At 35.6% G+C, this 27,412-nt stretch overlaps 1 protein-coding gene across 1 annotated transcript in view; it reads right to left on the reverse strand.

The window, feature by feature from the left end:
* Nucleotides 1-27,412, reverse strand: part of IMPG2 (interphotoreceptor matrix proteoglycan 2) — a gene marked incomplete at both ends in the record, with an annotated part of 109,297 nt that overhangs the window by 10,655 nt on the left and 71,230 nt on the right. Inside the window, 7 exons of the mRNA XM_081302452.1 lie at nucleotides 1,684-1,903; nucleotides 2,509-3,764; nucleotides 4,842-5,145; nucleotides 11,659-11,744; nucleotides 15,736-15,980; nucleotides 23,204-23,224; nucleotides 25,883-25,941. Coding sequence (XP_081158578.1) covers nucleotides 1,684-1,903; nucleotides 2,509-3,764; nucleotides 4,842-5,145; nucleotides 11,659-11,744; nucleotides 15,736-15,980; nucleotides 23,204-23,224; nucleotides 25,883-25,941 — 2,191 coding nt within the window. The remainder of the gene's footprint in view (nucleotides 1-1,683; nucleotides 1,904-2,508; nucleotides 3,765-4,841; nucleotides 5,146-11,658; nucleotides 11,745-15,735; nucleotides 15,981-23,203; nucleotides 23,225-25,882; nucleotides 25,942-27,412) is intronic.

Here is a 27,412-nt window from a genome sequence, read left to right on the forward strand (position 1 = left end):
AATCTTTACCACATGCACCTCAGATAAAGCATTAATCTCTGGTATATAAAAAGAACTCAAAATCACCAAAAAAACCAAGTAACCCAATCAATAAATGGGCTAAGGAACTGAACAGACACTTCACAGAATAAATATAATCCATCAAAAAGTATATGAAAAAATGTACAACATCTCTAGTAACTAGAAAAATGTAAATCAAAACCACTTTAAGATTTCATCTCACTCCAGTCAGAATGGCAATCATCAAGAATACAGTCAAAAATAAGTGTTAGTAAGGATATGGGAGAAAAGGTACACATTGCTGGTGGACTGCAAATTGGTACAACCACTATGGATAGCCGTATGGAGATTCCTTAGAAAACTTAGAATGAAACCACCATTTGACCCAGCTATCCAACTCCTTGATTTATACCCAAAGGACTTTAAATCAGCATACTACAGTGATGCAGCCACATCGATGTTCATATCAGCTCAATTCACAATAGCTAAACTATGAAACCAACCTAGGTGCCCTTCAATAGATGAATAGATAAAGAAAATGTGATATATATATATATATATATATATATATATATATATATATTCCAATAGAATATTACTCATCTTTAAAGAAAAATGAAATTATGGCCAGTAAATGGATGGAGTTGGAGAATATCATGCTTAGATAAATAAGCCAATCTCAAAAAACTACAGGCCAAATGATATGTAGATGCTAATTCACAATAAGGGGTGGGGGGAGCTAGGGAAGATATGAGTTACATTAGACTAGGTAGAGGGGAGTGAAGTGAGCCCAGAGGATATGGGGATAGGAAGGTTTCAGATGAATGAAACAGACACTATTACCTTATGTACATATATGACTGCATGACCAATGTGATTCTACAACATGTACAATCAGAAAAATGAGAAATTATACCCCATTTATGTATGATATATTGAAGAGTATAAATGCATTCTACTGTCATGTATAACTAATTAAAACAAATTTTAGGAATTTATAAAGTAAAAAATGAAATAAAATAAAAGCTAGTATTAGAGATATATTTAGAATTTAGAATCAAAATAAGTTTGGTGATTAACTAAAAGTTGTGGGGGTGAAAACAATGACATCAGGAATGACTAACAAGGTTTAGCTAAGTAGATAAATCTTCTAATTATTGATATGAGGAAGCTGAGAGAAGGAGTAGATTTAACTGGAAAGTAGGGAGATACAGAAAACAAGAGTTCACTCTTAAATATCTGAAGTTTGATGCACATAGAATACATTAAATACATTCAAGTGGAGTCTGTAAAGTAAGTAGTTAGATAACGGTTCTAGAGCTCAGAAGGGAAGTTTGCTCTTTGAAGAGAATAACTGACATTTACATAAAACAAAACAATAGGAATGAATATTGTATATCTGTATCTACATATTCAAATTGACAGTGGAGTTAAGGGGCTTGGCAACATAGAGTAAGAGCAAGAGATAAATCAAAGAGAGACCCAGGCAAAGTTATAGAGAAGAGAGGGAGGTGAATCAATAAAGATAACATTTATGAAAAGTGAATGTTATTGATGTCCTTGGAAGAATTGTATTTTTTTTCTTTCCTACAAGTCTTGGTTTCCCCTCAATTCAGACAAAAACACAAGAATAATCACTGTATTCCATTAAGAAACTAGTAGCATGGTGGGCACTATCATTACCTGATTCCACATCAAGGGAATATTTATCAATAGCCAAGTTCATGGTTTGGTAGGCAGTGGTGCAGAAGTCTTCGAGAATCATGTACACAGCATTGTTGACATTAGGAGGAACAGAATCGGCAAACTTCATTCGGCTGTTCACCACAATACTGCCATTTCTGAAGTTCAGGATTTCTAAGTTCTGGAACCCTGTGAGATTTGACTGGAGGTAGGGAACCAGCTACAATACATGAAAAGTGATAAATTTATCAACACAGCTTTGCATTTTTAAAAATACATAACAAAAGACAAAAACAACAAAGATGAGCCCCTCTCCTTCTTTTCCTAATTGTATTCTACCTGCATTTGAACTATTAATGAACAAAGCTATAAGTTAGGAATTATTTGAGAGTCTAAACTAAGAATGTCATGAGATTTTCACAATGATATTTGGGAACGCCATGGAATTCATAAACAGCTTTAGACATCCAGGAAGTTTATTTTCTTTGTTTCACTAAAGTTGGGCATAGATGCCCACAAAACACTGGTCTCACAGTAAGATTTTTTCTCATGTTATTTCAGGCCTAGAAGTCAAGGAATACAATCTTCAGTATCTAAATTCTCTAGCCTATCACATCACTCTCATGACACATTTGTGTTTTCCATCTCTTGAATGCATCTGTGTTATTTTTCTATCAACCCTAGGCCATGATGCTCTCTGTGGATGACAGAAAATGAATGAACACAGCAGATCCCACTTTCCTGGGCTTAGACATGGGGTGTCAAGGGTTGGAGAGAGTCACCATGATTGTTCACTAATGCCCACGTTTCACTTTTTGAACTTACCAATTCCAAGAATCTTTGCTCCAGCGCTTTATACTCCAAAGAGTTTTTATTAAACAGATCCTCTGAAAACATCATGTTAGTCACTCGGAGGCTGAAGAAAACCACCAAAGCTCCAGCAGTCGGGGTGTGACTCAAGTCATCTCCTTTTGTGGGCTGAGCCACAATAGCCATCTCTGTGGAGTTAATATTTGTAGACATTTCCACATAACCACTGACCTTGCCATTTTGCTCTTGGATTAGTTCAGGTTGATAGTAATCTGTGCCTACACGGTCTAGTTCTAATGAAATGTCCTGTACGCCCATAATTACTTCATCCTCCAGCAGGGTGGGGCTTGTGGTTGGAGGAAATTTGGCGGACTGTGTCATGGAAGCTTTCAACCAGAATGTGTCAGGACTCTGTGGTGTACTTGCCAATGTGTCTCTGGACAATTTTTCTAGGGAAGATGTTCTTGCTCCATTTGTATCTGATTCTGGCAATACGGTCCACACAGGCTGTATATCTGGTTTTACCACTGAACTCTTGCTGTCAAACTGCTCAGGGCTAGATAAATCTGTAGTTTGCTCTATATTCTCTTTCAGGAAGGCATTTATGTGATCAGTAGAAGCAGAAATTGCTACAGATGCTTTTGTAACTGAATTATAATCAATGTCAGGTACCTCTGATGTGTGCTTGGGAAAATTCAGAGATGCAGATTGAGTTGCAGACTCTGCAAAAATGCGCACAGTAGGTCCACCAAGGGGCTCTTCCTCTGCAAAGTTTGTGGATCCATCCTCAGGCCTATGTTTTGAATGCTCAATAATTTGGTAGGTGGAATCCATTTTGTCATTCATAACTAGTTTCTCATCTATACCTTCAGTTGGCAAAAGTGAATTTTCATCTTCAAGCCATGACTTGGACAGTGGTTCAGTGTTCTTCTCCAATAAAGACTCACTCCATGGCCAAGTAATCAGATCCACCCTTTGCCCAGATCCTGAACCTAAACCACTCTCAAATATGAACTCTTTTTCCATGGATGTATCTGGAAATGAAGGGCTCACTTCTAATTGATCTTTGACTTCAGAATCCAAGGAGTCCAAGCCAAAAGGTATTTCTTTATCAAGATCTAAAGTAACAGAAGATGTCAGATATGGTGAGGATGTCAAGGACACACCAGAGTCTTCTATGGACGGTATTGTTTCTTTTGGCACATGTTGAGTGAATGAACTTGAAGGCAATGGATCAATAGAAAGAATATCTTGTGACTCTTCAACATTGGCTAAAAATAAAGTTTTCCATTCATTAATCTACAAAGTTGCAAAAATATATTCATAGTTCTCTGCTGTTTTTCTAGTTAAGCTAGCAGGTCTATAGCTAACTTTTAGATCTAGCAAATAAGAAGATACAGTAATTGTTTGTAATGTGGGGCAATCACTCATGAATATATCCTACTTCTCTAAGGATAAGATTGACTATTAAAATAATTAATCTTCAAACACTTGACTTTTTCCCATGAAAATAAAGAACTGCTAGTAGACATATTTTCAACAAAAACTAAATTCTCTAGGAACTTAGGGAGAACTTTTCTTGGAAATTGGGTTTCTCTTTGAATTCCCATTTTCTTTGTTAAAATATTTACCATCTGACTCACCTTGTGTTCAGATTCTTGCACTCATTATTTATATCTTTGTTCACATACCTCTTTCACCTGTATATACCAACCCTAAGCAATATTGATATTTTCTTTTCTCCACAATATCCAGAAGATCATTTTTATTTCTTTTTATCTTCTCAAATATTGCTCTAAGCTACTAAAATCTTTAGACTAGAATCCTATATTAATCCTATTAGAAGCTACTAGAATAATCTTCTTGGATGCTTCTTTTTACCACTTTAATATTCAAGCAAAGTAATTCTTTAATAGTAGTGGTAACAGTAACTTAGTTAAATTATATAGTTTTCAATATGAGCTTTAACATATCTACTAAGTGATTTCTACCCTACCTTTTCAAGTTCATTTTTTATTATTTACAGATGTGGACTCCCATCTAACCAATAAAATCTGTTTCCTCTCTAACACAGGTTTCCTAAGACATTTTCTCCTAAATGAATGCTACTATGCTTTTCTTTTCACCACAGTCTCTTCCTTTCTTCAAAACCCTTGCCATCTGACACATAAGGAAACATGAAGAAACAGGAAGTACTGGGGGAATGAAATTGATCAAATTATTTTGTGTGCATGTATGAATATATAAAACAAATCCCACTAACGTGTAATTGTAAACACCAATACAAACTTTTAAAAATAGATAAAAATTTTTAAAAAGAAGCATGAAAAGTGATTAAAAGTCCTTACCATCTTCTAATAAGTGGGATCCAGATGTCCTCTCCTCAGAAGCCACAGACAAGCCAGTGTGAAGTGCTGCTGGGGTGACAGAATGAAGAGTCAAGCTATTAACCTCTAACACTTCCGGGGAAGAACCACGGACTGCCTTCGAGGGAACGGCTAATTTAGGTGTAGACACTAAATCGCCCAAAGGACTTTCTGACCAGAATTCCCTTCCAGTGGCTGAGGGAGGACCGGAATTGAAATCAAGTGGTGAAGCATTGATGAGGATAGATTCATCTGCTGAGGGCCATTCAGCTTGAAGGGTATTGTCCTGGGGGGAGAAAAAGGCTATATCACATCATACATAAAACACACACATAAAAATAATTTTAAAGACCTATCCAGATTCCTGGATTTTCTAGGAACAAGGAGGCAGTATAAAATTAGAGGGTAGAGAGATAAGGGCTCCAGAATAAAACACCTGATATCAAATCGGGTTGGAGAATCTAGAGAAAAACTATGTAACTGCTCAAAACTCGCCTGTAAAAGGGACACAAATGAGAGCATCTATTTAAAAAAACCTACATAGTGAATTTGTGGGAGAAAATACTATTTCTTTTGCTTTTAATAGTTCTTCTCTCCCCATGTTTTTAGCTTAAATGTCTTTAATTCATAGAAATTACTAATCTATAATTTGTCAGCAAAGACATAAGCCCATTGCTCACAGTGGGAAGAAGCAATTAGCAATTTCATTCATTATTCTGAAAGACAATTAAGATCCTTCATTTTTATCAGAAAATTCACCATATTAAAGTGTGATCTATCTCAAATAAACAGCCAGGCCTATGAAATGGCATCACACCTACAAAATAACAAATTTCTCTTTCTAGTGACTTTTTAACTAATGTGGAATTGATTTCCTCTAAACATTTAGCTTCAAGAGTAGAATTAAACAGAAATACAACCCTTGACCATGTAAATATTTAATCTTATGAAGGGAAGTCTACATTAAAAAGTATGATGATGATGTTAAAGCAAAATGGATATGGCATTTGTGGGAATTGATATAATTTAATCTACAGTGGCATTAACACTGGAGTCTAATGTTGAAGTAAATGAACTGTATTAGAGAGAAGTGTACTGTATTGTAAAGAAAGAGGAAGCTGAAAGCCATCCTCAAATGACTAGATGCAACTACAAATGAGCTATAAAGAAAGATTACAGGATAATAAATTCCCTCTTCAGGAATCCTTCATCTGAAGTAAACCTGAGGATAGTAAGACTTGGTTCCCAAGTCAGACAAATAGGTAGGATCTAATCCAGGAGGGTTATAGTTTGGATATGAGGTATCCCCCAAAAGCTCACATGTGAGACAATGCAAGAAGGTGTAGAAAAGAAATGATTGGGTTATAGCCTTAACCCAATCAGTTAATTAATCTGATGATAGGGATTAACTGAGTGATAACTAAAGTAGTAGGGTGTAGCTGGAAAAGGCAGAAATTGGGGGTGTGGCTTTGAGGTAGATATTTTGTATCTAGCGGATGAAGTTTCTCTCTCTGCTCTCTGATCATTATATAAGCTGCTTCCCTCCTCCACACTCTTCCACCATGATGTCCTGCCTCACCTTGAGCCCCGAGGAGTGGAGCCTACTATCTACAGACTGAGACCTCTGAAACTGTGTCCTCAAATAAACCTGTCCTCCTCTATGTTGTTCTGGTTGGGTCCTTTTAGTCACAGCAGTGAAAAAGTGACTAAAATGAGGAAACCACTTCCAGCATTTACCTAGTAAATTTTAGTATATTAAGAATAGAGTATATTATCATCTGGAGCAGAATTCACCCTAAATAACTGCACTCAGTGGAGGCAGCTTGCAAATCACTGGCCTGGATGTAGTGCTCCTACATAACTTGGCACCAAATAGACACACAGAGTTGCCTCATATTTTTGTCTATCAGATCTAAATTATCCTCTGTCCTTAAGAATAGACCTGATGGAGAGAGAAGAGTTCAATTCCAGATAAATATAAGATACAGTCTAGAATGTGAGAGAGAAAAAAAAAATAAGTGAGTCTTAAAATAAGTGAGTCACATAAAAATAAACAAAATAAAGGCATGCTGTCTATTTACAACTACAATTTTTAAAAAAAAAACTGCTTGGTAATGAAACTTTCTTATACATTTTCAAAGGTGAATATTATACATGCCAGGAATAGCAGCACTTCATTTATTTTTATATCGATAGATGTTCCCATAGTAACAAATTCAATTTATGAATTCTTTTTTAAATTCAATGTAGTATACTGACAAGTTTGTCTTTTCCAAAGGCTCGGGTGTTTTACAGGGCCATTCTATGGATTATAAAAATCTTATGTGGGAGGAAGGGCTGAGAATGCACAAGTGTGAGCAAAACAAAGGTCAATAAATTTTTAGAATTAGACTCTTAGGAATCATATAGTCCTATCATGTCTATTAAAGATAAAGAACTGAGGTTCATGGAGGTGAAATGCCCAATGTTGCAAAAAAAAAAATGCAAAAAAAAAATCAGAACTAGAAGCTGAGCATCTGGATTTTCCTGTGATTTCCCCACTACCACAGGCTATTCACTCAGAGGTATCTTTGAGTGCATATATCCAGATGGTGAAAGGATTCCCAAAGGAGAAACCAGAACAGACTTGGCTAATCAGGCATTTAGGCTTATCATTTCCAAGACCCAGGTGAACACAGAAATGAGGGAGACAGAGAGGACATTTTCTAATGTTTAAACATCTGCTCTATGGAATAGGTTGGCTATTTTTATATAAAGAGAAGTTCCTTTCTTCTTTCCCTACCCCCAACTATTTCTAGGTTCAAAAATTATATATATATTTCTGGGGGAAAGTAAGAAAGCCATTTGCTCAATACCAAGTTCTTTTCTTCAGAAAAGTAGCTAGGGTGATGATAATGTCACCACATCAGAGAATTCACTTTTGTCCTCTTTTCTGAAAGTACCTCTAGATATGTGTCAAAGCAACTCATGCTTCCATCCAGGTCAGGAAGATTCACATTCTTGAAAATTCCAAATATGCTTTTAAAAAATTTCCAAATGAGATATCATAAGCCATTTAGCCCATGTTTCAGGAATTGAGTTCCATCAGACAGGGTCTGATGCTTAGTAGAAAAGCAGCTGAATTCTCAATAAAAAGAAGTCCTCAAAGCAGAGTATTTTAGCATCTCTAAGTAGCCATGTCTACTTCATAGCTATGGAAACTTGGGCAAGACCCTGAACCTTGTAATACATAATTTTTATAAAAAATAAATGCTTTTTAATTTTATAAAAAGTAAAAGTAGAACAATATCTTTAATAAGACTCAAGTTACCAACAGGCAACATGAAGTATAAAAGTAAGCAGTAGGACTTTTCAAATAAGGAAGGAAGATCATCTATTCCAAATAAATACTACTTTAAAAAACTGCATGGGAGGGGCTGGGGATGTGGCTCAAGCGGTAGTGTGCTCGCTTGGCATGCGTGCGGCCCGGGGTTCAATCCTTAGCATCATGTACAAACAAAGATGTTGTGTCTGCTGAAAACTAAAAGATAAACATTAAAATTTAAAAAAAAACTGCATGGAAGCTGGGCATAGTGCCCCATGCCTGTAATCCTAGCAGATCTGGAGGGTCAAACGGGAGGATCACGAGTTCAAAGCCTTATCAACTTAGTGAGACACTAAACAACTCAATGAGACCTTGTCATTAAATAAAATACAAAATAAGGCTGGGGATGTGGCTCAGTGGTTGAGTGCCGCTTAGTTCAATTCCCAGCACCAAAACAAAAAACAAAAAACAACTGCATGGGGGCTTGGGCTATATAGCTCAGTAGCAGAGCACTTGCCTAGCACATGGGAGGCACTAGGTTCGATCCTCAATATCACATAAAAATAAACAAGATAAAGGCATGCTGTCTATTTACAACTACAATTTTTTTAAAAACTGCTTGGTAATGAAACTTTCTTATACATTTTCAAAGGTGAATATTATACATGCCAGGAATAGCAGCACTTCATTTATTTTTATATCGATAGATGTTCCCATAGTAACAAATTCAATTTATGAATTCTTTTTTAAATTCAATGTAGTATACTGACAAGTTTAATATTATATTGGCCAGTTTCACATCTGCTAATGCCAGCTAAAAAGCTTGCTACTACTACAGAAAGCATACTTATTGTACAACAAATGAAGATTTTCAAAGTGGGATGCCAGAAAACTGCCAAATTCAATCATGCAATATCCCTAACTCTAAAATAATTCTTAAAAATCCAATTTATTTTTAAAAAACTCACTTCTGTAATACAGTAAAAATCTTGCTAAAATAAGAGGAAAGGAAGGAAGGAAGGAAGGAAGGAAGGAAGGGAGGGAGGGAGGGAGGGAGGGAGGGAGGGAAGGAAGACAGACCAGACATTTCTAATTCACAATTGTTTATATCTTATTATCACTCATTAACATTCTAATGGCTCAAATTCTGCATGTTCTCACTCAAATGTGGAAGCTAAACAAGTTGATCTCATAGATACAGAGAGCACAATAATAGTTACCAGAGGTTGGGAAAGGACGGGGGCGGTAGTCAGGGGGAGAGAGGTTGATTAACAGGATCCAAGTTAAAGTCAGTTAAAGGGAACTATCTAGTCTTCTGTAGCACAGAGGTGTGATGATAGTTAACAATATGGTATACTTCAAAATACTTAGAAGACAGATATGAATATTTCTAACACAAAGTAATGAAAAATCTTGAGGTGATGGTATAATTCATTCCCATTTGATCACATTGCATACATATATAAAAATATCACACTGTACCCCATAACTATGTGTAATCATTACATATCAATAATTTTTTTTTAAATATTCCAATGTCTCCTAAATTGTTAATGAATGCTCTGCAGTTATCACTGTTCATTAAAGTAAGGATTTGGCTTAAATGAAAAGGGAACCAAATGAATTACAGTAGATGGGGTAGAGAGAGAAGATGAGAGGGGAGGGGAGGGGAGGGGAGGGGGGATAGTAGAGGATAGGAAAGGCAGCAGAATACAACAGTCACTAATATGGCATTATGTAAAACAGTGGATGTATAACCGATGTGATTCTGCAATCTGTATACGGGGTAAAAATGGGAGTTCATAACCCACTTGAATCAAAGTGTGAAATATGATATGTCAAGAACTATGTAATGTTTTGAACAACCAACAATAAAAATTTTTTAAAAAGGGAACCACAGCAACATAAATGAGCAACAAGCCCAGTTAGTCACTGCTTGCCATCATTAAAGTAGCAGCCATTTCTGACACAAAGAAAAGTGAATTTAATAACATCAGATCTTCTTGGTTTTCAAAAGAAGCTGGAAATCTGTATTTTCATGTAAAAATCTAATTTTTAGTTGTTGGCTTATTTTTAAAACTTCATTGCAAAATGCATGTCTACAGCTATATGTAGCCAGCTGGTCTCCAGTTAGCAACTTCTGCCTGCTATAGGAATCCTGTCTTGACACCATGATTCCAAAATATCATCACAGACATGTGGTTACAGAAGTCCCAGGTTGAACGTGATTAGAAGGAGCGAAAACAAGTGGTGCCCTCACCTCTCTCTGCCATTGCACTCTGGATGGACATCCAGGATAGCATCTGCATCAACTTGTTTGTTTAGAAGTCTGTCTACTACCAGACTGGAAAATTCTGGGAGGCAGGGCCACACCTTATTCATCTAAGTTTCCCCAGCACTTGTCACATTAAAAGTACAAAATAAATATATTTGAATGAATGAATAAACAAACACCAAATGAATGTACACTCTGATGTCAATATCCCCATCCTTTTCTCTCCAAAATGGAACTCTGTGAAAAGGTTCTTTCCAGAGATTCCATATTTCAAAAGTGAGTTCTTCTATTGCTAAGTAGAAGATTTGTCTACATAGATCAATGATCAAATGAATTGGGGGCAGATTTTCCAAATTTCCATTGCTGGCTTAATGCCAAGAAACAAGTATTTCATACAGCTGACACGAGACAAAAAGAAGTCTTAAGAGAGTAGAAGGAGTGGGGAGCGTAGATGAGGAGTCCCCCTCTGGTATCTGTGATAGTAAGTGATCCCTGTAGTCATTATAGATAGGTAGGGCACTGCCATTGAGGCTGCACTGTGGATATTTTAACTGCACTCAAGGATGTTATTTTCTTTTCTACTGGATGCTTCCCTATAAGTGAAGTGGAAATTAGAGATGTAGAGATGGAAGAGGAATTCCTCCTGGAGTTGGTAGTAAGAACAGAAAGTAAAATGTGATGTGCAAATGGAAGTGTTTTCAATCCAGTTGAAAAGGAGACCTGATTTATAGTCCCTGTTATTTGTCAGCTAGTTGATATTTTTACTCTTCCTTCTTTCCCTTCCACACACACTCACACACTATTCTATATGCTTTGGTGTCCAAACTTTCTGCAATACAATCCTTGAAATTAAAGTCTATATTCTGAACTTGTACATCAATTTATAGTCTTATCTATAAAAACTATGTCTGGATAACTTTGAAAACAACTCACTGGACACATATAGCTTAATTATCACCAAACAAGTATGAACCATAAATATTAAGTTTTCTACCATGTGTCGAGTTTGGCAATGTAAGACTTCATTTAGCTACCATGGAAAGCTTAAATTTTCTGAACCAACACTTGGTACCCATGAGCTGACAATTCTGAGTAATGTTCCAGGGATGATGCAAGAGAATATTTGCAATGGGAACAGCTTGAGAAGCTCATGATGCCAAAGTAAGCAGGTGAGGACACAAAGGAGAAAAACTGGGTCTAGGCAAGACATAGAAACATACCAGAATAGATGGAGGTGTTGCCTGAAGACTTGAACTTTGGGTGTCCCAAACTAGATCTTCAGTTTGGGGAAGCAAAACTCCTCTCACTGAGAAAAGAACAATAATAAACAGCATTTAATTGTGACACTATTTTATTTGAAGTGCAGCAACAACTAAAAACAAAGTTCTTCCTCCTTATATTTTAGATTTTAGCAGAACAGATGAGGTAGACTCACAAAATGTTTGCAACATTGTTTAGGTATTTTACTTATATTAGCATAATCTATCTGAATTATAAGAATCTAACATAAAACAAAGATCCTTCCCATTATTATATGTAGGACCCTCATATTATTTCCTTTTCTTCCTCATGACAGCTTTCACTCTTTTTCCAGATTCCTAAGAAACAGTTATTTTCAAGCTGATTTTTTTTTCATTTTAAGAAAACTAAACCAACATTTTAATTCATTAGAACAATGTAAGAATGGTAGAAAAAGTATGAAAAATATTCCCTTTTGCCAGAAAGAGACTGAAAAATGGCCTTCAAAACCAAAAAGTTTTATTATGTAATAATAATAAAGGGTAATAAAAAGAGTAGATTATATAATTTATTTCAACAAAGATTTACTGAATCTTTGCTAGTTACCATAGACTTTGCCAAAGTTAAAGCTATAAATATTAATAAAACTGAGTTTCTCTTTTGGAAGCACTGTTATAGAGAAAAATACAAACTGGAAATTATAAAGCAATGTGAGGGATATATATATATATATATATATATATATATATGAACATGGACAAAGAAGTAATTGGGCTTTTTGTCTGAAGGAGAATAGGAATCATAAAAGCTAAAAAGTGGTGATTATAAGGAGGAAGATTTGGTGTATGCTGCTAAAATAGGAGCAAGGTCTCTTTATTCACCTGTACCCACTGGCCAGCCATAGAGGGATCAAGCAGAAACAAAAATTCTATTTGCCTTACATATTTTCCAAAATTCTTTTCAAATGTATATATAACTTTCCCATCTTCTATGGGAAATAGAAGATCGAGGATGATCACATTCAAGTTTCCTAGAAAGTATAGAACTCTGAAATTGGTATAACAATAGAAATGTATTCTAGGAACAAAATTTTGAGTAATTAAAACCTACATCTAACGAAAGACTAAGACACTCGAATAAGTTGGTACTGAATATCTTAAACATTTGTTGAACTTTCTTCCAAATTTTAAGAGAGTTGATGACTCTTTTTAGGACACCTTTTAGGAGGTAGTTCTACTTCCAGGCTCCACATAACAGGAAGATCTTACAATGTTGTTTGTAGATTTAGCTTCCTAGTCAACCACTTTGCCTACTGCATCCATTAATCCTCATGGCATACTCCTACCTCATGGTTGCTGACCTTGGTATTTGCACTTATCTGCTCAGTTTAGGTTTCAATCCCTCTGACGTCTTTACTTCATAAGTACCTTTTCTCTGTTTCAACCCCATATCCACATTCCTGAAGTCTTCGCCCATATGCTATCCCCTTGATTAGCCCCCAGTTTCAGATTACAAGTTTCTTTTCTATTTGATATTTCATATGACCCAAGTATTCCAACAAGATTTAACAAAGAAAAAGGAGTTTATGAAAAAGGGAGCCCAGGGTACCCACCCTGCTCCAAAATACAAATACTCTCTAATGTTTTAGAACTAATAACTTTATGTCACTATCACCCACTGAAGAGAAAAGTTTCTCCATCTTAAGGCTCTAAGTCCTTCATTAAAAGGACTTCCTCAGCACAGTGTGTCAAATTAAAAAAAAAATTAGTCTGGCAGCCAAAATAGTTGTAAAGCAACTTGAAGTTTTAGTCAAGCCGAGTAACTTTCTAAAAATCTTACTTGGGTACTAAGGGATCATATCAAATATCACACACAGTAAATCAATGTTGTTGTCTCTGTCTCTTTCTCTCTCTCTCTCAAACACACACACACACACACACACACACACACACACACACACACACACCCCACCTTACAGTTTGAATCTGGAATGTCTGCAAAAAGCTCATGTGTTGAAAGTTTGGTTGCCCAATGCAGCAATGTTCAGAGGTGGAGCTTTTGGAAAGTGATGGGATCATGAGGAATCTGATTTCATCAGTGGATTAATTCACTGATGGGCTCATAACTAACTGGACTATTGGGAGGTGGTAAAAACTGTTGGAAGTGGGGCCTCATTCAAGGAAGGAAGGCACTGGGGGCACTGAAAAGGTATCTTTTTTCCCCAGCCTCATCTTCTCTTTGCTTCCCATCCACCATGAAGTGAGCAGCTCTGTACCACTACACCGTCTGTGCCCTGATGCTATGCCTTGCCACAGACCTAAAGCAATGGAGCTGGCTGACTATGGATCAAAACCTCTGAATCAGTGAGTCAAAATAAATCTGATCTCCTTTAAGTTGTTTTTTCTCAGGTATTTTGTCAAAGCAACAGAAAGCTCACTGATAAAGTCACAAATACATTCTTATAAGCCTACACCACACACACACACACACACACACACACACACACTCACACACACACAAATTAGTACTACCTGGAAAGAAAAGATTTTCCTTTCTCTCTAAATATTTTTTCTTCAAACCCCAATCTTCCAAATCTTGGTTCCCTAATCTATTCTATTCTCTTCTATTAGTAACTATTTGTTTTTCCTATATAGACTCAACAAGACTCTCTGGTTTGTAGTGTCCATTTTTGTCTGTTTATTTACATGCACACACACATACACACACAAAGGCTTAGGTGGTCACTATTTGAAAGATATTAAATAAACTAAATTTGGCCTATGTAGGCTTCTGAACTCACATACCTGAGTCCTTACATACAGAGCTACAATCTAACTCAGTATACAAACAAAATGAAAACCTAACTCAGGAATTTGTTTTTGTAACATATAGCAAAGTGTCATCCAGTCACAGTGACTGAGTTTCCATCAAATCATCAAATAAGGTAAACATTGTTTTTAACCAACCCATCTATCTCTATACCACACTTTCATTTGCCATATATCATTTCTCATTTTCTATCTATAAATATTATCCAACCATATGGAAACCCTGGAGTCTTACAAAATTTTACAAAGTCTTCTAGGGGCTATCTAACTAAAAAAAATAACTCTTTGTTTAATTAACGTGTTAAATTTAATTTGTCTAAAGTTTTTTTCTCTTAAAAAAGAATACAGGTTCATTTCTCTTTAAACTCTGTGGGAGATGGAGAAGCTATAAAAATGCATTATTATTAATATTGCTCTCACACATGGATTTTTATTTTTGGCAGTTGGTATGTGCCCATCCTGTCACTTCAGTAAACATACTCTGCTGAAGTTTTAAAAGCTAAACTACAAATGAGTGAAGAAATCATGAGAAGCAAACATGAAGTAGCAAGTAGATTAACAGGACTTGTGTCCTGATGAGTTAAGATGTTAAGAACTAGCAGCCCAACTCTAAGCAAGTTGTATTCCCAGGTCACCTAGGCCACTTTTAATCCCCAAATCCCAAACAGTCACCCTCTCCTTGATGATCCTGGATCTACCTGCTCATTATGGATCAGAGCCAGCCCACCATAGCCATCTGAATTCAAACAGAGTATTGAATTCTCTGGACCCAGTTCTTCTTTGACCATGATCGCCCATCAGCTATTCTGAACTGCTCCTCTCATCTACTCTTTGGCTTTTAAGCTTCAACCAGCTGAGTTTCCTCTAGAGAGTTCATCCTTGGTTGCCTTTAACCCACAGTCTGTTTCAATTCATATTTCCAGGTACTACTTTCCTTTTTTTAAAAAAAATACTTTGCTCTAATCTCTCCAAACTATTTCTAAATGTCTTGCTATTCTCTGCTTTCCCCACTTTGTGACCTTCCTAGCTACAAATATTCCCCCACACCCCCGCCAAAATCCGAATTACTCTATCCAAGATTGCAGCATGACTGAAGCTCCATGTGTATCAAGATAGCTCCTGTCTTATGTAGTCTAGGAAGGCTCAGAACCGCATGTAATTAGGGAAATTAGTTTTTCCCAGAGCAAACTAAAATTATATATAAGACTTCATAATGGATATCAAACTCACCATTGATAAGCTGAAGAGAATCAGGATCTGGATTCAAGGAGGAATTCCCCAGCAAAAAATTCTGGTGCAGGGTCTCAGCAATATAATCTCTGAAATTACTAATTGTATAAACAGCAGTGGGCTTATCATTCAGTTCCACAAGGCCATGGTTTTCCACCTTGTTGGAGTGGAGGCTGATTAGGTCCCAGGTGGTATTGCTGATGGCCTCACCATTGAAGGTAACTGCATAATGAACGTCTAAACCACTGTGGATGAAAAGAGAACAGATTAGGTCCAGCTCAGGAAGGACAAAGAAAGAAGCTTTGAGTCCTTAAAGAGCAAACATTAAACCTAAAAGGGAATCTCAAAGATATGAATCCCATCAAAATTCTGACACTGGGCAACATTTTGCCATCCATTCCTTTCCAAAGAATGGAGGTCACAGCTCTAAAAACAAAGCAAGAGTTCTAATGAAGCCACACAATCAGCTCTGAAGAATTACCTTTATCTTCTCCTTCAAAGCCAACTCGTTTCTCTTCACTACCAGCCTTCTCTCTTCTAGATATCAATAAATTTCTTAAGTCATATGATTTGCCAAGATTGAGTCAGGAAGATACACACAATTTGAACAGACCAATAACAAAGGAGAAAATAGAAGAAGCCATCAAAAGACTACCAACCAAGAAAAGCCCTGGACCGGATGGGTATACAGCAGAGTTTTACAAAACCTTCAAAGAAGAATTAATACCAATACTTTTCAAGTTATTTCAAGAAATAGAAAAAGAAGGAGCTCTTCCAAATTCATTCTATGAGGCCCACATCACCCTGATCCCGAAACCAAAGACACTTCAAAGAAAGAAAACTACAGACCAATATCTCTAATGAACTTAGATGTAAAAATCCTCAATAAAATCCTGGCAAATTGAATACAAAAGCATATCAAGAAAATTGTGCACTATGATCAAGTAGGAATCATCCCTGGGGTGCAAGGCTTGTTCAATATACGGAAATCAATAAATGTTATTCACCACATCAATAGACTTAAGGATAAGAACCACATGATCATCTCGATAGATGCAGAAAAAGCATTCGACAAAGTACAGCATCCCTTTATGTTCAAAACACTAGAAAAACTAGGGATAACAGGAACTTACCTCAACATTGTAAAAGCTATCTATGCTAGGCCTCAGGCTAGCATCATTCTAAATGGAGAAAAACTGAAGGCATTCCCTCTAAAATCTGGAACAAGACAGGGATGCCCTCTCTCACCATTTCTATTCAATTTATCTCGAAATACTAGCCAGAGCAATTAGACAGACAAAAGAAATTAAAGGCATAAAAATAGGAAAAGAAGATCTTCTTTCCCCATTAGCATTTCTCCTCCCTGATTTCAAAAAGTTTTTCTAAGTCCTCCCAGTAATGGTAAATCATCTCATAAATTTTTATTATGGTTGTTGAAAATTAAGTACTAAACCATAGTTAATTATTGTGCAAGAAAAAGTTTAAAACTTTAAATTAAAAAATTAAAACTTGGCAGGAAAGATAACTCCAAAGTTTATGACTTCACTGCCCTTCATGACATTAAACAGCTTTGTGTCTAACTTACATATCCTTTCCCAATTAACTATATAAAGTTTCTGCTTTTCAAATGCTCTAGAAACTCTCTCTTTTTCTTTTGCTGACTCTCATTAATTAATTAAATGAAACCTTAATAAGTGCTAAAAAAAACTTGGGAATTATGAAAAAGTGGATAGTAAGAAAGCCTAAGTAAAGAGAATAAAGGAGAGAAAGTAAAACATATGTAATTAAGTAGGAGTTAACATGTCATTTGATATTTTCTTATATAGTCATTTGGGAGAAATAACACAGAATAAAAAATTTTAAAGCAAATAGGAATATTCCTTGACTCTCAGTCAAATTTCTCCTAACTAAAACCTAACATTTTATAAATCTTACAATGTGACAGGCATTTTACATTATTATTTTCATAATAACCTGAAGAAAAAAGGCTTTGCCTTCAGCATATTGTTAAAGAAACTGAGCTTTAAAGAAATTAAAAGACTTTTTAAAAATTCATCATAAAGATGTGGCAAAGTCAGGGTTTAAACATAGATCTGTCTGACTCCAGCCCCTGCATTCTGAACTACTATGCTACACTCTCAGTAGCTTTAACAAAACCATTATCAGAAAAAGTCATTATGAGGACGGCTCTGTGCTAGTCACCACTGTGCCTGCCCAGACTGTCTCTGTATACAGCCATCACACAGTAGCCTGCAAGCCATACCAAGATCCCTCCAGAGGAAAGGAGACCAGTACCTTCCAGAGGTAAGCAATGCCAAACAGATGTGCAACGGAAGCCATCTGCTACTTCAGACATTTCATGGCAGCAAAATGACTCTCAAAGCATAAGAATAAATTAAATGTATCTTTCTCTTAACTTATTCATATATTCATATATATCCTTGATTATAGTCTTCATTGTTTTGTAAAAAGATTTTGTTACAGTGACTATAAAGGGGCCCCTTTGAAATTAAAAACCACAAATTGTTTTTCTTTTTTCCTCCCCCATTTCCTGGTAACCTGAATTTTTTCCATCCCAGCTTCCTGAGAATGGAAACTGAGAAGGTGCCCCCCTGGCCCTGGAGGGCGCCAACAAAACTGGAATTATAACCTATCTCTGGCTAGCACAGTCTAGTTAAATCTTCATACGTACACTTTCTGAATTTTGTTCCTATAAATTGTAACCTCTCTGTAGAAAGGGAAAAGACATCTGCTTTGATCAAACTGTGATTAAATTCATTTTTCTTTTTTATGTCTTTTTCTCTATTTCTGATTTGTGGGCAGGCAACCAAATCCAGTTATTTGGGACTCCAGCAGCCTAGGTAACATGACTACCTTTTTCTTTTTCAGATTATATCCCTAATATTCAGCTTGGTACTGGCAGTGAGAAGCACCACAGTCTACTAGATGAACAGAAATCTATACTTATCTTAAAAAAAAAGAAAACTTAAGACTATCCAAATTATTTACATATCTAAAGAAAAAGTATCAGAAAAATGAGGGTGATATCACGGAGAAAAAAAAAGAATTGGTAAATAATTTATGTTACTCTTTAGTGTAAAATTTCTGACCAGAGTACTGAAGCTTCCTTATAAGGTACAACTCTAGATTGTAGACAGATACAACAAACTCTCACAGCTTGAGGAGACTGGTCTTTAAGATCGTCTAATTTCCTCTTCCTGGTCTCAAATTAGCAAAGTGAACTTTCAATTGTAAATCCCTATAAATTTTCCTGTTGAGAGAGAATGCATGAGCCAGTCAATGCTATAACTGGACAGTTGGCAAATGCATGCCTCCTTCTAGATAAGTCAATGGACATCCTAAAGAATTCTCTGTCTTTTGTGGCTTGGGAAACATGCTTGGTCTTAAGAGACCTTCCTGAGAGTACTGGCTGATTTTGGACTTGCCCAGACCTGCCTGGTGCCAATGACACTCTGGATTACAGGAGCTGCCATGAAGGTGACACCTCACCTGCTATACCAACAATCAAACCTCTTTGATGCATTTGTCCCTGTGAGCATATAAAGGCTTTTTTTTTAAAGTTAGTTTGTTTTAATCAGGGAGGAGAACCACTGAGTTTCTTCAAATCTGTTTTCCTTCCAGACCTGAAAAGCTGCCCCTTCTACAGAGGTGGTATAGGGGTTTTAAAAATGGTAGCTGATTCCTCTTGACACTGATACTCTAAGTGCTTAAAACAAAAAAACTTGTTGTACATCTAGAACGTCCCTTAATCCTTTTAACAATTAAATCCTTTTAATTTTGCACATTAAAATATGTCGAGCCATGAGTAATTTCTAATCTTTCTTTATAAGGAAAGAAATACAGTAAAATATGCTAAAATAACCAAGGGATTGTTCCAAGGTGGAATCAAATAGTAAGAGAGACATCTACTGGTCAGAACTTACCACACCATACTTCCTATTGCTCTTTATAAGCCTTCAGTCATTCTGTTGAACTGGCTGACCACAGGTACCACAAATTGCTCTGTCTCTGGACCTTTGCATGTCCTGTTTCCTTCTCTCTGCAATACCTATTATTACCTCTCATCTCATATATCTTTCACATACACATAGACAAACATACACACACCTTCTTCATCTGGGTATTTCTTTATTTGCCATAGTTCAGATGTCACCTCCCTGGGAAACCTCTTTCTTTTTGTATTAATTTATTTTTTATCCTACTTTATTATATATGACAGCAAAACACATTACAATTCATATTACACATATAGAGAACAATTTTTCATATCTCTGGTTGCATACAAAGTATATTCACACCATTCTTGTCTTCATACATGTACTCAGGGTAATGATGTCATCTCATTCCACTGTCTTGTCTACCCCCTCTTTCTACCACTGAAGATACTAGTCTATGATCCTGTTCTATCTTTCCCATCAACTGTATAGGCACAATAATTATTCATCTCTGTGTCCCAAACATCTAGAACTTATGCCTGGCTCAGAGTAGTTCAATAAATACTTTTGAAAAGAAAACAATTGTAAGTTTTATTTGCTAAGACAGGTAGATAATTGAACAGAATTTGTACCACTTAAATGGTGTTATGTAATTAATCTGAAGCATTTTCACTCTCTACATATAAAAAGAATAATTTTCACCATACAGAGCATAGATATTACCTTCAGATGTGTGTATCTTATTGGTAGTCATTTTAGAGACACCGTTTTAGGGCCATAGCCCAACTCTGTGAGGATGTACATCCTCTTGCCAAGCTCAATAGGACAGACCATACCACCATATCCAAAAAGTTGGGCATCTCCTTGGGATGTGTGCATGACCTATTTCATTTATTTGTAGTGTTAACATATCTCAACAACAGAATGAAGTGGTGGAAGAAAAGGGAAAAAATAGAAGGAAAAAATTAAGGGAGGAAGAAAGAAAGAAGGAAGAAAAGGAGGGGTGGAGGAAGAGAGAACAGAGATGAAGGGAGGAAAAGCTATGCCAATTAGTACTTGAATTGGTTACTGAGTTATGTAGGGCATCAGACCAGGAGAGCCAAGCATTTTATAGAGGCTTGCCATGTGCCTTATGTGGATTTTAAATATTACAAGGAAGAGATCAAAAGAAATTCCCCCAAATGCAGAAATCTATGCAAATCGGGCAATCTAGGTTACATTACTAGCCTTATTATTTGCTGGCAAAATATTATTTGCCATCCACTTTTTCTATTGGACATCTCAAAATAATACTTCTATTATAATCAAACTTGTCTATTAATTATAAATTTATTAGAGAAGATAAAATGAAGCCAGGTGTGTTAACACATGCCTGTAATCCCAGTGACTCAAAATAAAAAAATAAAAATTGCTGGGGTTGTAGCTCAGTGGTAAAATGACCCTGGATTAAATCCCCAGTGCCAGGAAAAAAAAAAGATAATATAACTCAGAGAGGTACTGTAAGTTATTACCATGGTTTTGTCCTGGAAAGAGAACTCAAAGAAATATTTGAAGTACCAAAATGTATTCTTAGCTAAGGCCAAGAACTTCACTGTGACCTAGAACAGGCTGAGTTCTGACCCAGTGACAGGGTACAAAGATGTCTCAGGATGAAGGACAGATTAAAAGAAAGCCAAGAGGACAAGGAAGTCCATACATAGAATACATACTGGTAGGTAAACTACTATCTGACTGAAGAAAATTGTGCTGGCTCTCTGCCCTCAGTAACTCCAAGTTAACCAACAAACACCATACCAGTGTGTTTCATCTTCTGAACTGGTCTGAAACAGTTATAAATAGAAAAGAATTTGTGTCTGACAGCTACTTCCAGAGACCTCAGTCATGTGGAGAAGTTCACCCTTTCTTGTTCTCTCATCTCAATGCCCTGATTGCAGATTTTTTTTAAGTAAAAATAGTGGTATCACATTTCATCAAGATCAACCAAAATAAGGATATTTCAGAGAAACTCAGACATTCCTGGTTCTTCTAAGAAGAAGGCATAAACTTTCAAAGCCGGAAGCTGAAGTTATAGAGTCTTTACCATATTTACATTATTGATTTACTTCAAATGGATCCTGCTAACAACATAATGAGCAAGTAAAAATGCTTAGAGGAGAGAGAGGAAAGGGTATGTGTCCTATAAAGAACATTGTTGTACCACACAGTTATTCATATACAACTCAGATTTAAAGTAAACCAAACAGTTCCAAGAATTCTATCATAAAATCTAATGGCTTCATATTGAATTGTTGTCTGTGCCCCTATACAGGGCTACTGGCACTCAACAAATGGATACCATTCTTTTTATCATATGGTTAGCGTCAAGATCTAGGTTTGTTTTAACATTCTAATCACCCCAAGAGGACAGCAATTAAACAATATGGCCTTTTGGCTGAGTGCAGACCTCAGCAGATATACCTATAATACATATACACAGAGCAGTTTGCATACACTGAAAAAACAAATTCTGATTAACTTGGTCAAAATATCTGATATCTCCTAGTCATATAACTTAGGGCAACAATTTGCCTTAAGTCAATTTGCCTTACTGAAGTAAAATTTCCTCCGCTCCAAAGAGAAAATATTCATTCTCATTTTTACTAACTCATAGGGATACTGAGATGATAAAATTAAAAAAAAAAAATAAGAACTAGCACTTTGATATAAGTCTGAAAGCCCTTTTCATTAGATGGTACATTCCTAGAGAATAGAAACCAAGAGTCACTCATTTTTCTATGCAGTTTCCCAAATTATTAGGCTTCCAAGAAAAAAATAAATTTGGAATACAAAGATAAAAATGACAAAAAATCTTCAAAAGGTGTATTAATTGTGCTTTTATATTATGCTTCTAAAAAATTCTGAGATCATATGTTTTTACAAATGAACTATTATAGGTATCAGTTTCTCACCTTCATTTATGACTTAAAGTACCCTTGACTATATTATTGAGTGACATTTTCATGAATGCAAGTTATTATTCCTATTTGAATTAAGCATAACTCAACATTTAAAGTATTTGGCAGTCAGCAGTCTATACAAGGAGTTTATGAACTACATAGTCTATGAGTGGAATGCAGTCTACTGTTCATAAAAAAAATGGATCTTACATCTTAAATGGTTGAAAATAATTTTTTAAAAGAATATTTTGTGAAATTTGAAATTACATGAAGTTTAGATGTTAGCATATATAAAGTTTCACTGGAACACAACAAGGCTCTTTAGTTTACATTATATTGCCTATGTCTACTTCTACCTCAGAGACTATATGGCCTGTGAAGTCTTATATATTTACCAAGAGTTTACCAACAATTCTATCAGAAAAAGCTTGCCAGCCCCTGATCTATAAGGAGACGGCAGTGAAACTGGAAATGACTAAAGAATTGAGTCACGCTCCCCTGGACCTAGGGCTGACATGTTTTCTAAACTACCTCCTGATTAGAAGGACAACACAGAAAGTGCCAAAAGTATTTTACCTGCCATTGTCCTTAGGGAACCTGAAAATGAAGATGACAAGTGTTAATCAGAGTTCAAGACAGTTGTAATTGTCACATAATTCCTCAAGGTACAAGTTATTTATATATTTCTTCTGATTTTCTTTGAAATGCCTTCTTAAATGAAAATACTTGTATAGTAGCAGTATCGACAAATTCCTACAGATTGAAGAAAGTGAAAAAAAGTGAAGAAAATATTCTACTTTAAAACCAATAGTTTTTAGTCTTTTAAACTTTGTTTTAAAATATTTGAAATAATTAATATGTGGTTTATAAATAAACTTTTCAGTAGATCATAGAATTTCTGTTTGGGGCATTAAAATTGGGAATCTTCTTTTTTGGGATGCAATAGTATTATAATAAATGAAAAGAAAATCATATGTACAGATCTGTACTAAAATAAAACATTCAGAAATTTCAGACCTTACTAAAAAATAAATGATCCTTTAACCCTGGGGGAAAGGGACTCATAAATTGAAATGAACATTTTCTAGAATAACAACAAAAAATAGAGCAATAACTTTAAAACTCTAAAGGAAAATTACTTTCCAACCAGAATTCCATGCCTACTGAAACTATTTACCCCACAGAAGGGTCAATTATGGATACTTTCACACATGCACAAAAGCAATGAAATTCTCTTCCATACATTCTTTAATGCTTCACCAAAATGAGGATGCATATCCAGAAAGAAGTTTTATATAGACCATAACAGAGAACAAAGGAATCACAGATCATCTCCTGAAACCCAGGCATGGAGACATTAAAATACAGAATAAGTTCTATATAAACTAGTCTCCCCAATAACAGTAAAAGAAGGCAAACACGAATTTGTCTCTAATGGGATACTCCCAGTTGAGAAATACAGATTAGAGGGACATTTGTGGTTAATAGACTCATTCATGGAATGGCACGACATTAAATTTAAATGACATATGAATGTAAAGAAAGAGAAAACTCAATCAGGTGCTATACCATAAGGCTCTAAGAGTAGGAAAAGGTCAGACTAACTGATAGGATATTTCCCAGCCCTTAGTATTTATTTTATATAAAATACACAAAAAATAGAACTTTCCATGTGCCAAAAATATGTTAAGCATTTAACAAAAATTAATTCACTGGATGCTCATCAGGATTCATTAAGGATACATTTATATGTTCCACATAAAAACCTAAGGAACAAAGAAACCAAGAATTTGTCCAAAGTATTTCAAAAGCATTTTTTTAAGCAAAGCAGAGTTAATAAATTTCTTTTTTTACAAATGAAAAGTTAAGATCTAATAATGTACCCAAGCCATCCAGCCAGAAGCACAAAGGCAGGATTCAAAGCCAGGCAAATTCACTCCAAAGGCCCTGTTGCCTTTCACATGCTGCCAAATGAGAGAGGTCTTCAAAGGCTTCACATTCTTAGGTTCCCACTTAAGCTTAGTCACAAGCAAAGGCAGCAATCTGTGAAAACTGCTAAAGTTGAATTGGGAGAACTGGTCTTGGCAGGAGAGTAGGTAGATCAATTTAGCATGCAGGGTCTCTCTTCACTAAGCATGTGCCACTAACTAGCTGAGGGCCATTAAGTAAATTATTTAAATTTCCTGTGTTCTGGTTTTCTTATCAGAAAAAGAAAAAGTAAAGATATATAGACAGAATAAGTTCTATACAAACTAGTCAGATAGACAGACAGACACACACACACACACAGACACACACACACACACACACACACACACACACACACACATTACTTGGAACACTAAATGCTCTATAAGTGCTTAGTGGTATTTCTCATAAACTCAGAAGTTTGGACAAAAACATGCCAAAGTTGAGATGGATGTACTGTTAATTATGTTGTCATATTGCACAGTGCCCCAATCTGTGCTCCCAGAATCCAGTAACTGGGTCACAGCTATCACCCAACTGCCCAACTCACAGTACTATGTCTATGCCTAAGATAAAAGCTAAGAGCAAGAACGATAATGTCAGCTACCTTGTTTCAAAGTTCTTCCTCCACTCCCATTTAACAAGCTCTTTTGTGCTATTTCATCCCCTTAAACTTCTTTAATCCTCTGAATATTAAAAATATCTGTCTAAGAAGGTTAAAGACTAAACCACATCACATATGTGAAGTTTCCCATACAAAGTCATTAGCCAATAAATATTCCCAAGTATTATGCTATAAGTCTTAAGCAGGGAAGAAATGTCTTTGAAAGAGGTTGCTCTGATTTACTTGGAACTGTTATGTTTGAAATGAAGACTAATGCATCCCTTCCAGAATGGCCTTATATCAAGACATAAATTGTCATCTTGGTAGAAAATTGATAATCTTTAGGAGGATGCTGAGATCACATCCAACCCTGTCCTAGGGTCCCATCAGAGCCAAATAAGAGCTGTATAACTTGTCAGCAATAAGCTGCAGACCAAAATTCCTAAACTCTTACCCTGGTCCAAATATAGGCCTAGCGTGTTTCCTTAAATATGTTATTTTAACTTATTTCTAACTCAGTTTCCTCTCTTGAAAATCTAGCATTAAAAATGAATACTAATTTTCCATAAGAACATTGAATTATAGCATTACCTAGTAAAGTCTATGTGATAAATAAAAAGGATAGTCCATTTGGAAGAAAGAGTACTACTAACCACATGAAGTTTTAGAGTAAATCCATTTACCTAAATTCAAGAACATGAATATCCTTGTAGCCTGGTAATCCAGTAAAGGCATTTTCAATCTGTTGAAAGTAAAAATTATAACTATGAGAAATATGGGAAAGTACATATAAAAGGTTTATAAGAATAGAATAAAAAATACACTGTTTACAACTATTAGGAACTTATACATAAACATAGATATAAACATAGATATGTTTATATCTATGTTTATGTATAAGTTATATATATTGTTTTATATATAAAACAATAGTTAGAATGATAGAAAACGTCATTTATCAGAAAACTGCCACTTTTTTTTTTCTTTTTCATTTTGCCTTTTAAGGATTTAATGTATTTTAATATTAATTTTTTCCAAATTATAAAAAAAAACACTTCTTATTGGCAATGCACTGATATTTTTCCTTCATGTGGTAAAATGTGAAAAAAGCATTCATTTCAAAAGAAGCTATAATATAAGCATTTTAAAATATTGTTTTGGATTAGAAATTTGGCCCCAGCACACAAATTGACAGAGTCAAGTGTCTGCTTTCTGTAAGTGTGAAAGTGTCTGGTGGCATCTGCTTCCTGTTCCTACAACACAAGAGAACCATGAACACAGTTCAGCATTTAAATGGAGTATACAAGACCTGAGTTAGCCACAGGACAGAGGCCTCGCCAACTGGCTGTCAAGGAGGTAGTTAAGTAGTAGTAGCCAGATAACCCAACTGGTCAAAAGATCAATTTATGAGCATCACACCACAGGAGCTGGTTTTCATACTAAGTCTTTAAAATCTAGCCATTTAACTCCATGTGAGCTTAGTGGCTGGAGATGTAAAAAGGAATGCTAGACTAGACTAAGATCTAAAAATGATCAGATTATGCAAAACTACAAAAACACATATTTTAACAAAACTGAACACTTTATCCATAACATTTCAGAAGATGGCTAAACATATAGGTTACTATGGGGCCATCAGTAGAACAGGGGAAATAAGTTAACAAATTTTGGACCATCTCTGGATATCTGCTTTTAACCAAATTTTCACATAATCAGAAAAGGGGAAATTTTTTTAAATTTTGGTTCACTAAAGACCATAATGCCTTAAAAATAAAGAATTTAAACTCATGAAACTTTTTGTCTATAGTAACTTACCTTGTTTTATTTTTTTAGAAGAAAGAATAAATTCTTGCAGGATGGAGACAGAGGTGGAATTTGTAGAACTAGGAATCATAAGTCTGAGAGTTGGGCCCAGCTCTGTGTTTGCTGGTAGATTTGGCCATGTATAAGCCTTCCTTTGTAACACTAATACTGAAATCTACCATATTAGCTTTTGTAACATTACAATGAATATACAAGAAATCCTCAAAACGCTGTCCTATTACACATTATTATTATTACAAAACCCATCTAAGGCCTGGGCCATGCCATCTCTTAAGTCTAAACATGTAAAGGTCTTCTAATTCTTCACCTCCAGTTAATACTGCACAGGAATCCAGGACAATAAGTCATTCCACCTTATTAATACCAATATTAATAATAGGCACAATTTA

Source organism: Spermophilus citellus (assembly GCF_964194105.1).
Source record: "Spermophilus citellus genome assembly, chromosome: 7".
In the NCBI taxonomy this organism is placed as follows: domain Eukaryota; kingdom Metazoa; phylum Chordata; class Mammalia; order Rodentia; family Sciuridae; genus Spermophilus; species Spermophilus citellus.